The sequence below is a fragment of the Anolis carolinensis genome, unplaced genomic scaffold, assembly GCF_035594765.1.
Source record: "Anolis carolinensis isolate JA03-04 unplaced genomic scaffold, rAnoCar3.1.pri scaffold_7, whole genome shotgun sequence".
NCBI lineage: Eukaryota > Metazoa > Chordata > Lepidosauria > Squamata > Dactyloidae > Anolis > Anolis carolinensis.
In genome coordinates this window covers 16,200,667-16,214,623 of record NW_026943818.1, presented here as the reverse complement: position 1 = coordinate 16,214,623, position 13,957 = coordinate 16,200,667, and the positions used below count along the sequence as shown (strand labels likewise).

Below are 13,957 nucleotides of genomic sequence, written 5' to 3'. Positions count from 1 at the left end.
GAATCCGACGCGACACACCTCTCGATGCACGGGCCCACGAGCACCGCCACAAGCCTTGGGTCCTACCTGTTTTCTGCACCTGCAGCTCCCTCTTGGCTTGCTCCAGGATGGACTTGATGGCTTCGTCGGAGCCGGCCTCCGTGGCCCGGATCCTGGTGGTGATGTGGCCTGGAAGAAAGGGAGAAGAAGCGCTTGCCGTCAAAACACCCTGCGGAGGAACAGCGCTCCTCATTTCCGCATCTAAGAGGGCTTGGAATGGCTTCTCCTGAAAGCCACTCGGAGACTCCTTGGTGGAGAGAAAGAGGGGTAGAAATACACATCATAATAGTAATAGATGCATAGCCGCTTTGAGTCTCCTTATGAAGAAAAAGTGGGGTATAAATAAACATAATAATAATAATAATAATAGATACATAGCTGCTTTGAGTCTCCTTATGAAGAAAAAGTGGGGTATAAATAAACATAATAATAATAATAATAATAATAATAGATACATAGCTGCTTTGAGTCTCCTTATGAAGAAAAAGTGGGGTATAAATAAACATAATAATAATAATAATAATAGATACATAGCTGCTTTGAGTCTCCTTGTGGAGAAAAAGTGGGGTGTAAACATCATAATAATAATAATAATAATAATAATAATAATAAATATAATAATAAATATAATTAATATTAATTATAATCTCTGCCGGCCTTTGGAAACAACAGACATTGACAAAATCACGATCTGCCAACTGCAAAAGGCCACCCGACTGGGATCTGCGCACATCATCCGAAAATACATCACACAGTCCTAGACACTTGGGAAGTGTTCGACTTGTGATTTTGTGATATGAAATCCAGCATATCTATCTTGTTTGCTGTGTCATAATAAAATAATAATAATAATAATAGATACATATCCGCTTTGAGTCTCCTTATGAACAAAAAGTGGGGTATAAATAAACATAATAATAATAATAATAATAATAATAATAAGAGACATAGCAGCTTAGAGTCTCCTTATGAAGAAAAAATGGAGTATAAATAAACATAATAATAATAATAATAATAATAATGTATGAATGTATAAATGATGTATAAATAATGTATAAATAAACATAATAGTAATAGATACATAGCCGCTTTGAGTCTCCTTATGAAGAAAAAATGGGGCATAAATAAACATAATAATAACAATAATAATAATAATAGGGACATAGCCACTTTGAGCCTCCTTTGTGGAGAAAAAGAGGGGTAAAAATAAACATAATAATAATAATAATAATAATAATAATAATAATAATAATAGATACATAGCTGCTTTGAGTCTCCTTGTGAAGAAAAAGCGGGGTATAAATAAACATAATAATTATTATTATAATAATAGGGACATAGCCACTTTGAGTCTCCTTGTGGAGAAAAAGCGGGATATAAATAAACATAATAAACATAATAATAATAGGGACATAGCTGCTTTGAGTCTCCTTGTGGAGAAAAAGTGGGGTGTAAACATAATAATAATAATAATAATAATAATAATAATAATAATAAATATAATTAATATTAATTATCATCTCTGCCGGCCTTTGGAAACAATAGACATTGACAAAATCACGATCTGTCAACTGCAAAAGGCCACCCTACTGGGATCTGCACGCACCATCCGAAAATACATCACACAGTCCTAGACACTTGGGAAGTGTTCGACTTGGGATTTTGTGATACGAAATCCAGCATATCTATCTTGTTTGCTGTGTCATAATAAAATAATAATAATAATAATAATAATAGAGACATAGCAGCTTAAAATGGGGTATAAATAAACATAATAATAATAATAATAATAATGTATGAATGTATAAATGATGTATAAATAATGTATAAATAAACATAATAGTAATAGATACATAGCCGCTTTGAGTCTCCTTATGAAGAAAAAATGGGGCATAAATAAACATAATAATAATAATAATAATAATAATAATAATAATAATAATAATAATAATAGGGACATAGCCACTTTGAGCCTCCTTTGTGGAGAAAAAGAGGGGTAAAAATAAACATAATAATAATAATAATAATAATAATAATAGATACATAGCTGCTTTGAGTCTCCTTGTGAAGAAAAAGCGGGGTATAAATAAACATAATAATAATTATTATAATAATAGGGACATAGCCACTTTGAGTCTCCTTGTGGAGAAAAAGCGGGATATAAATAAACATAATAAACATAATAATAATAGGGACATAGCTGCTTTGAGTCTCCTTGTGGATAATGATAATTATGATGATAATAATAATAATAGTACATCATCCGAAAATACATCACACAGTCCTAAACACTTGGGAAGTGTTCGACGTGTGATTTTGTGAATGAAATCCAGCATGTCTATCTTGTTTGCTGTGTTATATAATAAAATAATAATAATAATAATAATAATAATAATAATAATAATAATAATAATAATAAATACATAGCTACTTTGAGTCTCTTTATGGAGAAAAAGTGGGGTATAAATAAACATGATAATGATAATGATAATAATAGTAATAATAATATACATCGCACAGTCCTAAACGCTTGGGAAATGTTTGACTTGTGATTTTGTGATATGAAATCCAGCATGTCTATCTTGTTTGATGTGTCATATAATAAAATAATAATAAATACATAGCCAATTTGAGTCTCCTTGTGGAGAAAAAGTGGGGTATAAATAGACATACATTGCACAAGATTTCCCTATCCTAAAATGATACATTTTAATATATTGGGTTCATGGTTCCCGTCCCCTTGATCTGGTCATGTAAGTGTGATTTATCGTTATAATTGTACTATTTTACCTTGTTTAATAATGTGTGTTATGTCGTTATGTAATGTTGTGTTGCTTTTATGACTGTAAACCGCCCTGAGTCCCATCCGGGAGATAGGGCGGTATATTAATAAAGTTTTTATTATTATTATTATTATTATTAATAATAATAATAATAATATTATAATAATGGGGCTCTAGGGGCATTGAACAAAGAGCCATTCATTTCTACAAGTGAACCTGGGTCCCTCAAACTCCATGAAACTGAGATAGATAAACGTGGCCGCCGGCCTGCTAGCACCGGAGTCTCACAGTGAGCCAAGTTCCCGAGCCATTTCCCCCTTGAAGAGTTCCCCAAAATCCCAAATGCCGAAAAAGAGAGCATCGGCTTGGTTTGTCGGAATCAAAACATCCTTCTGAAGGATCTGGCGCGGCGTTGTGGGCGGGAAGAGGCAACGACGGACAGATGGAGGAGGAAGCGGGAGGCAAGATCGGAACGGTTTTCTGGTCACGCTCCAATTTGGCAACATGACAAGATATCCGTCAAGTGAGGCAGAGATGGATCCTTGCTTTAAAGGAGGAGAGAAGGAGGGAGGGAGGAAGTGGAGAAGATTCCATACTTGGCCCTTTAACAACACAACCGTTCAAGGCTAAGGCTCCCCCGTCTGCGCAGGGTTCCCTCCTTCTTGGCCGTGGCCCCCATCCCGACTCTGGAACTCCCTCCCCGGGGAGATTAGCTGAGCTCCCTCCCTATCCTCCTTCAGGAAACAACTCAAGACTTGGATGTTTCGGTTGGCCTTTGGTGAGACAAGCATGTATGGCGATTGTCGCCTTGGAAGCCTTCCCATTGCTGCCAACGGTCTGAAAACTTTTGTTTTTTTCGGAAGCGAGACAAAAATCCCATTCGGAGAGGGTCCCGTTTTCGGAGAACGAAAACAGAGTGGAACGAATGAAACAAAACAAAAAGGAGAGCGATTCCATACACATGCACATCACCAATAAATATAATAATTTCTATCTACAAAGTACAGTAGAGTCTCACTTATCCAAGCTAAACGGGCAGGCAGAAGCTTGGATAAGCGAATATCTTGGATAATAAGGAGGGATTAAGGAAAAGCCTATTAAACATCAAATCAGGTTATGATTTTACAAATTAAGCACCAAAACTTCATGTTATACAACAAATTTGACAGAAAAAGTAGTTCAATATGCAGTAATGTTGGGCCCGGGCTGTGGCGCAGGCGTGAGAGCAAGCCAGCTGCAATTAACTGCAATGAATCACTCTGACCAGGAGGTCATGAGTTCGAGGCCCGCTCGGAGCCTATGTTTGTCTTGTCTTTGTTCTATGTTAAAAGGCATTGAATGTTTGCCTATATGTGTAATGTGATCCACCCTAAGTCCCCTTCAGCGTGAGAAAGAAGGGCGGAATACAAATGCTGTAAATAAATAAATTGCCGCTTGGGCTCCTTTTCTCTCCCTTCGGCTTCTCCTTCCTCCCTTCCTTAGGCTGTCAATTGTGATTTGTTATGATTTATAATATTCTTTTAGAGTTTATTGAAAAACCACGAAACAACGAATCCGCGAAGTAGTGAGGGAACACTGTATATACACTAGGTGGTCGGGGTGTGCAAAACGGCAGAAATTCGTTCCATTTTCGGTTCTTTTTTCGGGAAGATTATTTCCGAAAGGGAAACGAAACTACGGATCCAGAATTATGAATCCGAACGAACGGGAAGGATGCGTCAGGACAGCAGTGCGGTCAATGCATGAAGACAGCCACCTCTGCAATCAGGTTAGTACAGGCATGGGCAAACTTTGGCTCTCCGGGTGTTTTGGACTTCAACTCCCACCATTCCTAACAGCCTGCCGGCTGTTAGGAATGGTGGGAGTTGAAGTCCAAAACACCCGGAGGGCCAAAGTTTGCCCATGCCCGGGTTAGTACAACAGTAGACGGAAAGAAGAAGAAGAGCAGCGTTTGCTTCCCCGCTCCCGGTCCGCACACAACCATGCCAACCCATGCTTTGTTTTATACTTACTGGTCCAGTTCAGGCGCAATCCCGGCTCCCCGAGAACAGTGGCCGAGTCGGGCCAGGAAGGCGGCCGCAGTTGGAGAAGGGCTTCGGAGCCACGGTTGGGGGTGAGCCAGGGTTGCGCCTGAACGGGGCCCCGGTCTGTTTTTCGCTCAGATTCCAGGCCAGAATCAAACCTTGGGCCTCGTGCGTTGTCTGCTTGCTTGCTTGTTTGTTTAGCGGTCACGACAAAGACGACACACAGCAAAGCACACTTCACTTCCCCGAGACGGACGGCAAAGAGAAACACCTGCCTGTGACGTACCTTCCGACCCATTTCTTCGTTTCGGTACTTCCTGAAATAGCCTGTTCAGGTTCTGGCCTGGATTCTCTGTTGAAAAACAAGTGGGGTAAGAACAAAACAATCAGGGGGGCCGGGCGACCGTTCTGGCAACTTGGCGGGCAGAGCGGGGAGGCGGAGGGGCCATGGGGGCCGGAGCCGCTCCAGAACCTTCCCCCTCCCCCCCCGGGCCCTGTGAGAGGGCAAGGAAGCCGGGCAGGCAGGCTGGGAGGTTAATGAAGATTACAGCTCCGCTCGGAAAGGAGATTAGGAAGATATAAATAAACGTCTGAAAGGTATAAAAGAAGAAGAGGCGGTAACGCTGCCCCAAGGAGCACGGATCTGTTGCAAGATCTGCCTCGACTCAGCCAAGGCCTATCTAGAACCACAGGACCCTAGAACTGGGGGAGAGCCCAAGGGACATCCAGACAAGGCCTATCTAGAACCATAGAACTCTAGAAGTAGGGGAGAGCCCAGGGGACATCCAGACAAGGCCCACCTAGAACCACAGGACTCTAGAACTGAGAGCCCAAGGGACATCCAGACAAGGCCTACCTAGAACCACAGGACCCTAGAACTGGGGAGAGCCCAAGGGATATTCAGACAAGGCCTACCTAGAACCATAGAACTCTAGAAGTGGGGGAGAGCCCAAGGGACATCCAGACAAGGCCTACCTAGAACCATAGAACTCTAGAAGTGGGGGAGAGCCCAAGGGACATCCAGACAAGGCCTACCTAGAACCACAGGACCCTAGAACTGGGGAGAGCCCAAGGGATATTCAGACAAGGCCTACCTAGAACCATCGAACTCTAGAACTGGAGGAGAGCCCAAGGGACATCCAGACAAGGCCTACCTAGAACCTCAGAACGCTAGAACTGAGAGCCCAAGGGACATCCAGACAAGGCCTACCTAGAACCACAGGACCCTTGAACTGAGAGCCCAATGGACATCCAGACAAGGCCTACCTAGAACCTCAGAACGCTAGAACTGAGAGCCCAAGGGACATCCAGACAAGGCCTACCTAGAACCTCAGAACGCTAGAACTGAGAGCCCAAGGGACATCCAGACAAGGCCTACCTAGAACCACAGGACCCTTGAACTGAGAGCCCAATGGACATCCAGACAAGGCCTACCTAGAACCTCAGAACGCTAGAACTGAGAGCCCAAGGGACATCCAGACAAGGCCTACCTAGAACCTCAGAACGCTAGAACTGAGAGCCCAAGGGACATCCAGACAAGGCCTACCTAGAACCTCAGAACGCTAGAACTGAGAGCCCAAGGGACATCCAGACAAGGCCTACCTAGAACCTCAGAACGCTAGAACTGAGAGCCCAAGGGACATCCAGACAAGGCCTACCTAGAACCTCAGAACGCTAGAACTGAGAGCCCAAGGGACATCCAGACAAGGCCTACCTAGAACCACAGGACCCTTGAACTGAGAGCCCAATGGACATCCAGACAAGGCCTACCTAGAACCTCAGAACGCTAGAACTGAGAGCCCAAGGGACATCCAGACAAGGCCTACCTAGAACCTCAGAACGCTAGAACTGAGAGCCCAAGGGACATCCAGACAAGGCCTACCTAGAACCTCAGAACGCTAGAACTGAGAGCCCAAGGGACATCCAGACAAGGCCTACCTAGAACCTCAGAACGCTAGAACTGAGAGCCCAAGGGACATCCAGACAAGGCCTACCTAGAACCTCAGAACGCTAGAACTGAGAGCCCAAGGGACATCCAGACAAGGCCTACCTAGAACCTCAGAACGCTAGAACTGAGAGCCCAATGGACATCCAGACAAGGCCTACCTAGAACCTCAGAACGCTAGAACTGAGAGCCCAAGGGACATCCAGACAAGGCCTACCTAGAACCTCAGAACGCTAGAACTGAGAGCCCAAGGGACATCCAGACAAGGCCTACCTAGAACCTCAGAACGCTAGAACTGAGAGCCCAAGGGACATCCAGACAAGGCCTACCTAGAACCACAGGACCCTTGAACTGAGAGCCCAATGGACATCCAGACAAGGCCTACCTAGAACCTCAGAACGCTAGAACTGAGAGCCCAAGGGACATCCAGACAAGGCCTACCTAGAACCACAGGACCCTTGAACTGAGAGCCCAATGGACATCCAGACAAGGCCTACCTAGAACCTCAGAACGCTAGAACTGAGAGCCCAAGGGACATCCAGACAAGGCCTACCTAGAACCACAGGACCCTTGAACTGAGAGCCCAATGGACATCCAGACAAGGCCTACCTAGAACCTCAGAACGCTAGAACTGAGAGCCCAAGGGATATTCAGACAAGGCCTACCTAGAACCACAGAACGCTAGAACTGGGGGAGAGCCCAAGGGACATCCAGACAAGACCTACCTAGAACCTAGAGCCTCTTCCAGACAGAACCAGGACCCAGCCCAGTGAGCGAGGGGAGGCCTATCCCCTATTTTCCAAGAGTTTCGCTTATCCACATTCTGTGTTGGATAACCGAGACTCTACTGTTTGTGTTTTCCTGTACCCCCCATGGATACAGATGTCACGCTGCACTGACAATTATCTTTACTCACATACATATACATACCTATATACATACACACACACGCATCAAAGTATATAATATAATAAATTTCCATGTTTCCAAGTGCCAATTAGGAAATGATATTTATAACCCAGGAACTAAAAATCGTGTGACATGGTGTTATGGGTGTTGCACCTGGGAGGCACAAGAGAGGTCTGTTTCTTAGGCCGCATCTACGCTGCCATATAAAGTCCAGATTACCTGCTTTGGATTACATGGCAGTGTAGACTAATACAACCCAGTTCAAAGCAAATAACCTGGATTTGATATGGCAGCGTAGACGGGGCCTCCTCACTGGAGCTTCTCTGAACGGAGACCAACGGGGCCTCTGCCCGCCGGCTCTTCCCTTTTGTGCTGCCACATCTCCAAAGTATGTTATGTAATTCCGTGCTTTTTCCTTCTGCTTTGCCCTGAGGCCAAGGAGAAGAAAGGGCTGCCTTGTGAGGCTGGCATTAGGGGAACTCACTCGGGTGTGCCTGACGTGGGGAGCGTGTGCGTGCGGTTGCGAGAAGGTGCGGTTGTGCCCGCCAGCACCGCAAGGAAGCGGACCCAGAAGAGGAGTCCGGACTAGGACTTCCAATCCCCCAAAGCGGCCACGATTCTTACTTGCATTCTACTAGAGAAAATTGGGAAGAAGGGGGCGCGGAGAACAAATTTCACGTCCGCAAAAAGCCAGAGAGCCCATGGGAGCTCGGGAATGGGGGGTCAAGGAGCAATGATGCAAGGAACACCCCATTTCCCACGTAGTGCAACCGTGAAAATTAAATAAAATCCATTTTTTCTCATGGTTACCCAGGTGCTCAAACCGGCACCTCCGACCATTTCCCGCAACCTGTGTCTCAGTCCCAGGGAAAGGCGTGCAGAGGCCAACCCTGCTGTTCTACAACTCTCTCCTTCCTTCAGTCCTGAGGAAAGGAGGTGTACAGAGGCCGTCCCTGCTGTTCTACAGCTCTCTCCTTCCTTCCTTCCTTCCTTCCTTCCTTCCTTCCTTCCTTCCTTCCTTCCTTCCTTCCTTCCTTCCTTCCTTCCTGGGGTGCTCATCTCCTATCTAGGTCCTATCTCTCCAGGCCAACAACCCGGGGCAATGGGGGGAACACAAAAGAAGGCCTCCCCAACAGCGAGCGCTGGAAGGAAAGGCACAAACCCAAGGACCTCCCAAGACTCCTGTCCGTGGTATGAACCTAAGGACCCCCCAAGACTCCCATCCGTGACACGAACCTAAGGACCCTCCAAGACTCCTGTCCGTGATACGAACCCAAGGATCTCCCAAAACTCCTGTCCGTGACACGAACCCAAGGGCCCTCCAACACTCCCATCGGTGACACGAACCCAAGGACCTCCCAATACTCCTGTCCGTGACACGAACCTAAGGACCCCCCAAGACTCCTGTCCATGACACGAGCCTAAGGACCTCCCAAGACTCCTGTCCGGGACACAAACCCAAGGACCCTCCAAGACTCCCGTCGGTGACACGAACCCAAGGACTTCCCAAGACTCCCGTCCGGGACACGAACCCGAGGACCTCCCAAGACTCCCATCCGGGACACAAGCCTAAGGGCCCCCCAAGACTCCCATCTGGGACACGAACCCAAGGACCCCCCAAGACTCCTGTCCGGGACACGAACCCAAGGACCTCCCAAGACTCCTGTCTGTGACATGAACCCAAGGACCCTCCAACACTCCCGTCGGTGACACGAACCCAAGGACTTCCCAAGACTCCTGTCCGGGACACGAACCCAAGGACCCCTCCCCCCACAAGACTCGCGTCCGCCTGACTCACCTCTTTGCCGGCCTTGGATGCTGCGCAGTGCCAAGATGTTCTGCTCGTCCGAGAGGAACTGCTTCATCTTATGGAACGGCTCCTTGCCCCGCACGGTCAGCTTGTTCCAGGGCTTGGGCCGGGCCAGGATCTCGCTCACGGAGCCTTGCGAGAGGCCCAGGACGTAGTGTCCGAAGATGCGCTGCCCGATATTGTGCTTGATCAGCTGCTCCTTGACCTGGCGGGCGATCTCGGCCGTGTCCATGTCCTCGCCGTCCGAGGCGTTGTTGCCGCCGGCGGCGGTGGTGCCGTCCGAGTGGCCGGGCGAGGGGGAAATGCCGTTGACGTCGGGGCTTTGTTGCAAGGGGCTTTGGGAAGATATGGAGTTTGTGCTGTAGGGACCTGCTGAAAAAATCATGCTTGTGCTTCCCGCTTCCTGCATGGCCTTGGAGTAGAAGGACTGCATGAGCTGGCGCTGGAGGAGAGAGTTTAGTGCAAATTTTCCCGTAGAAGCCAGGGGTAAGCCGGAGCTTGCCAAGGACGAGCTGAAAAAGTCTTGACTTAAACCCGTTGGTGGGAACTGGTGTGTACCATTAGTATTGGAAGCCTGCTCCCCTGCGTTGCGGGGCAACTGAGGAGGAGGCGGAGGAGGAGGAGGAGGAGGAGGAGGAGGAGGGGAGGCCGGCAAAGCTGCAGGACGCTGGCTCTCAGGCTGGTCTTTCCCTTTTCTCCTGGCTGACCCTACAAGGAAGGTCAAACATAATGCATTATGGGGGATCAAAAAAGGGGGGGACGACAAAAAACCAAGACCAAAATGCAGAGTGTTCGCCCCACAAAAGGGAAGAAAAAAATAAGCGCGGGTCGCGTTTTGCTCGTTTTTGTTTGGTTCCAATGAAGGAGGTGGTTTAGGGTTGATTTTTTGTTTAATTTTTTTGGTTTCGTTTAAATTTTTTTTCATAAGCCAAACAAAGGCCCCCAAGACAAACAACATGCATTTCATGTTTGCACCTTTCTTGTATGTCGCAGCCTGGAGAATTTCCCCCCTTTTCATACATTAGCCGTAGGACCCTCGACATGAAGTGCAGTTTATACAATTGCGTTGGTTTCGCTTTTGGAAATACATCACACACAGGACAAAAGAAACGCTCTGCTGCTTTCAGCCCCTCCGGCTCTTGCGAGTCCTTCTCCCGCCCCGTATATGTCATATATATATATATACACACATTTATATATATCTACAATAGACCTCGGCTGAACCCAAACGCAGCCACGTTTTAAGAGACCACTGGAGAAGAGAAATTGTCGTTCGGAGGATGCCACAAGTAAGTAAGTACGTAAGTAAAAGTTTATTTATATACCGCCCTCTCTCCCAAAAGGGACTCGGGGCGGTTTCCAATATAAAATCAGCGTAAAACATCTCTTCTCTATCTATATATATAAAAGAGTGATGGCATCACGGCGACCCACAAAACAACAAAACTACAGGCCCCCCAACCTCAAAATTTGACGACACAACCCCTCATCCACGCCTCTAGGTTGATACAACAAAAAGAAAAGAAAAATAAAGTCCCAATTAGAGAGAGAGGAATAATTGCTTTTATCCAATTGCTGCCAGTTAGAAGGCTAAGCTCCTCCAACTTGGGTCTCCTAGCAACCCAATAAAAATAATAAAAAACACTAAAAAATAATAAAAAAACACTAAAAAAATTAATACAATAAAATACCATAATTACAAAAATAACTAAAAATTATACAAGAAAATAATAAAATATAATAAATAAAAAGGTAACTTAGAATAAAATTAATTAAAAATACAAATAAAAATTACACAACAATTTTTAACCAATACCACCACCACTTTGCCACAGCAACGCGTGGCCGGGCACAGCTAGTATATATATATAAAAGTGAATGTTTGTATGTATGTATCTGGGTATGTGGCAGCTTTCTGAATGGCCGACCCTTCCACAGGCCACTGAGACCGCCAGAAATGACGGATCTGGCCCAAACTTGACACATTAAACCCCCATGAGGCACTTTATGGCCTGGTGCCCTTTGGGGGAGGATGGACCACAGATGATGGGATTTGCAGGACTTTCAAACACTTTCACTCCCACAGACTACTGCAATGCCCACCAATGATGGAAATGGACCAAACTTGGCACACAGAACCCCTGTGGCCCCCTTTACGTCCTGATGTATATTGGGGCAGGATGGACCAAGGATGATGGGACTTGCAGTATGTTCACTCACTTTCCGAGACCACTGTCACCCCCATCAATGTCTCATCAAGACCAAACTTGACACAGACAACACCCAGGACTCACTCTACACCCAGGTGCAGTTTGGAGGACGATGGACCATGCACGATGGGACTTCCAATACCTTCACTCACTTTCTGAGAGCACCGCGACCCACACAAATGACTGATCAAGACCAAACATGGTACATGGAGCCCCCATGACCTACTCTACATACTGGCTCTGTTTGGAGGGGGATGGACACTGGACGATGGGACTTGCATATGGGAGGTGGAGCTCACCCGCACCCACTGAACCCACCTGACATTGGATATAGGCTACACTTGGAACACAGGCAAACAAGGCCTTTCTCAAATGACTCCAAGCTAGTTGTACAATAAAACAAGACAGCTATTCCAAATGCCGCAACCGACTGATTCAAACTTTCCCACCAGTGGACCAGAAAAAACTCCACCAACGCCACCAAACCCCACTTGTTTGTTTATTGGCGACAGCCCCATACGCACTGCTTTGTAGGATGATAGACAAGCAATCCGCACCACAGAAAAGAAACTGAAAGGCACCACCACGGCAAGGAAGGGACTGGGGATCCAGGCTGTTCGCAGTCGCGAAGTCTACAACCCGTTTCACTCTAGGATGCCACAATTCTCCAAAACGACCTCATTCGGAAACATCTTTCCTCCCGAACCCTTGCAATAGGTCCAAGGGGAGGAGGAGGAAGGCAGAGGAAGGCTCTGCAATTCTACAATGCTCGCAAAGACGTCCTTCCGTTCCTGCTCTCCCCGCCCCACCCAAAAAATACAGCAGGCAGAACGACAACGGTCTCGGGGCCTTTCGCCGTCCACTTACCGCTCAAGTCGCTGTTGGTGATGCGCAGCGTGGCGTTCTCCGACTGCAGCAGGCGGTTCTTCTCCAGGAGCAGGACCTCCAAGGGTTTGGAGGCCGCATCCTGAGGAGAGAGGCAAGGGGAGGAAGGAAGGAAGGAAGGGGTCAGTCCGGGCATCCGGAAAGGGGCGGGCCACATTGTCATGATCTCCGATCTTTGACATCTCCGGACACAAAGAACAGATGCCAGCCATAAAACCTCAATTACCATCTGGTATGTGAGAGCCCCTATATAAATGGGCCAAAGAGAAGGTTCTGCTATTCTGTACAATAAAGCCCGTTGGAATCTACCGGCGTGTGTCTTGGTGCTTTCTTCTGGTGGAAGACTGACCCACAGCACAACTGGGAGAAGAGAACCTAACAATCCATAAAACCTCAATGACCCCCTGGTATGTGAGAGCCCCTATATAAATGGGCTACAGAGAAGATTCTGCTATTCTGTACAATAAAGCCCGTTGGAATCTACCGGCGTGTGTCTTGGTGCTTTCTTCTGGTGGAAGACTGACCCACAGCACAACTGGAAGAAGAGAACCTAACACACATCCGGAGATTTGTCACCACGATTAGGCCGCTCCTGCTCCCCTCCGAGAGGCAGAAGGCCTTTTGTTTTCTGCCGCCCGCTCTCAAGACGCATTCCTCGGCGCCCCATTAATCATTTCCCTTACACCTGTTTGCCTTGCGACGACGCGGCCTTATCGCGGTGTATCTTCCCCCCAAAACACCGCGTTTCGGTGCCGGATAAATTAAATCAGTCGCCAAGGCTGACCCTTTCCCCTTCCGCGCGAGCACGGCTCTCAATCATCAAAACCCACTGGAAATAATAAAAATGCCGGCTGCACGCAGGAGAGGCGAGGCCGGGTTGGCGCGGAAGGTGCCGGAAATCCAATTTGTAACCTTTGATCTGACAAGATTAATATACGACGCGGGCAGAAGTTGTGGGTATCGCTATTGTTTAATTTTAGTTCAAATTGTGCATTTAAGGCACTTTGAAAACGCAGGACTCGGGCTTCCGTTTTAGCGACAGATGAACGCAAAATATATGTTGGATAGAGCAGGAAAGAGAAACCATTTTATGGTGTTACTAGCTGTGCCCGGCCACGTGTTGCTGTGGCGAAATCTGGTGGTATGGGAAATAAAGTATTGAGGAATTGGTAGTAGTTAAGGTAAAGGGTACAGGTGTGGAGTCCAGATAATCCAGTTAAAGCAGATAATATAAGATTATAAATGGGTTATATAGCTGTGTGGAAGGGCCTTGAGTCTACACTGCCATATAATCCAGTTCAAATCTGATAATCTGTATTTTATAGGCAGTGTGGAAGAGGCCTAAGTGAGGC

The 13,957-nt window shown here is 46.6% G+C and overlaps 1 protein-coding gene across 7 annotated transcripts in view; it reads right to left on the bottom strand.

Annotated features, from left to right (window-relative positions):
• Positions 1 to 13,957, bottom strand: part of cux1 (cut like homeobox 1) — a 182,891-nt gene that overhangs the window by 43,031 nt on the left and 125,903 nt on the right. For 3 of the 7 annotated variants that reach the window (XM_062960050.1, XM_062960052.1, XM_062960051.1), the window contains exons 14-17: positions 12,588 to 12,687; positions 9,499 to 10,218; positions 5,133 to 5,198; positions 67 to 168 (exon numbers count right to left, since the gene is read on the bottom strand). In XM_062960050.1, the coding sequence (XP_062816120.1) occupies positions 67 to 168; positions 5,133 to 5,198; positions 9,499 to 10,218; positions 12,588 to 12,687 (988 nt within the window). The remainder of the gene's footprint in view (positions 1 to 66; positions 169 to 5,132; positions 5,199 to 9,498; positions 10,219 to 12,587; positions 12,688 to 13,957) is intronic. The other 4 variants (XM_062960053.1, XM_062960056.1, XM_062960054.1 and 1 more) reach the window with 2 other exon arrangements.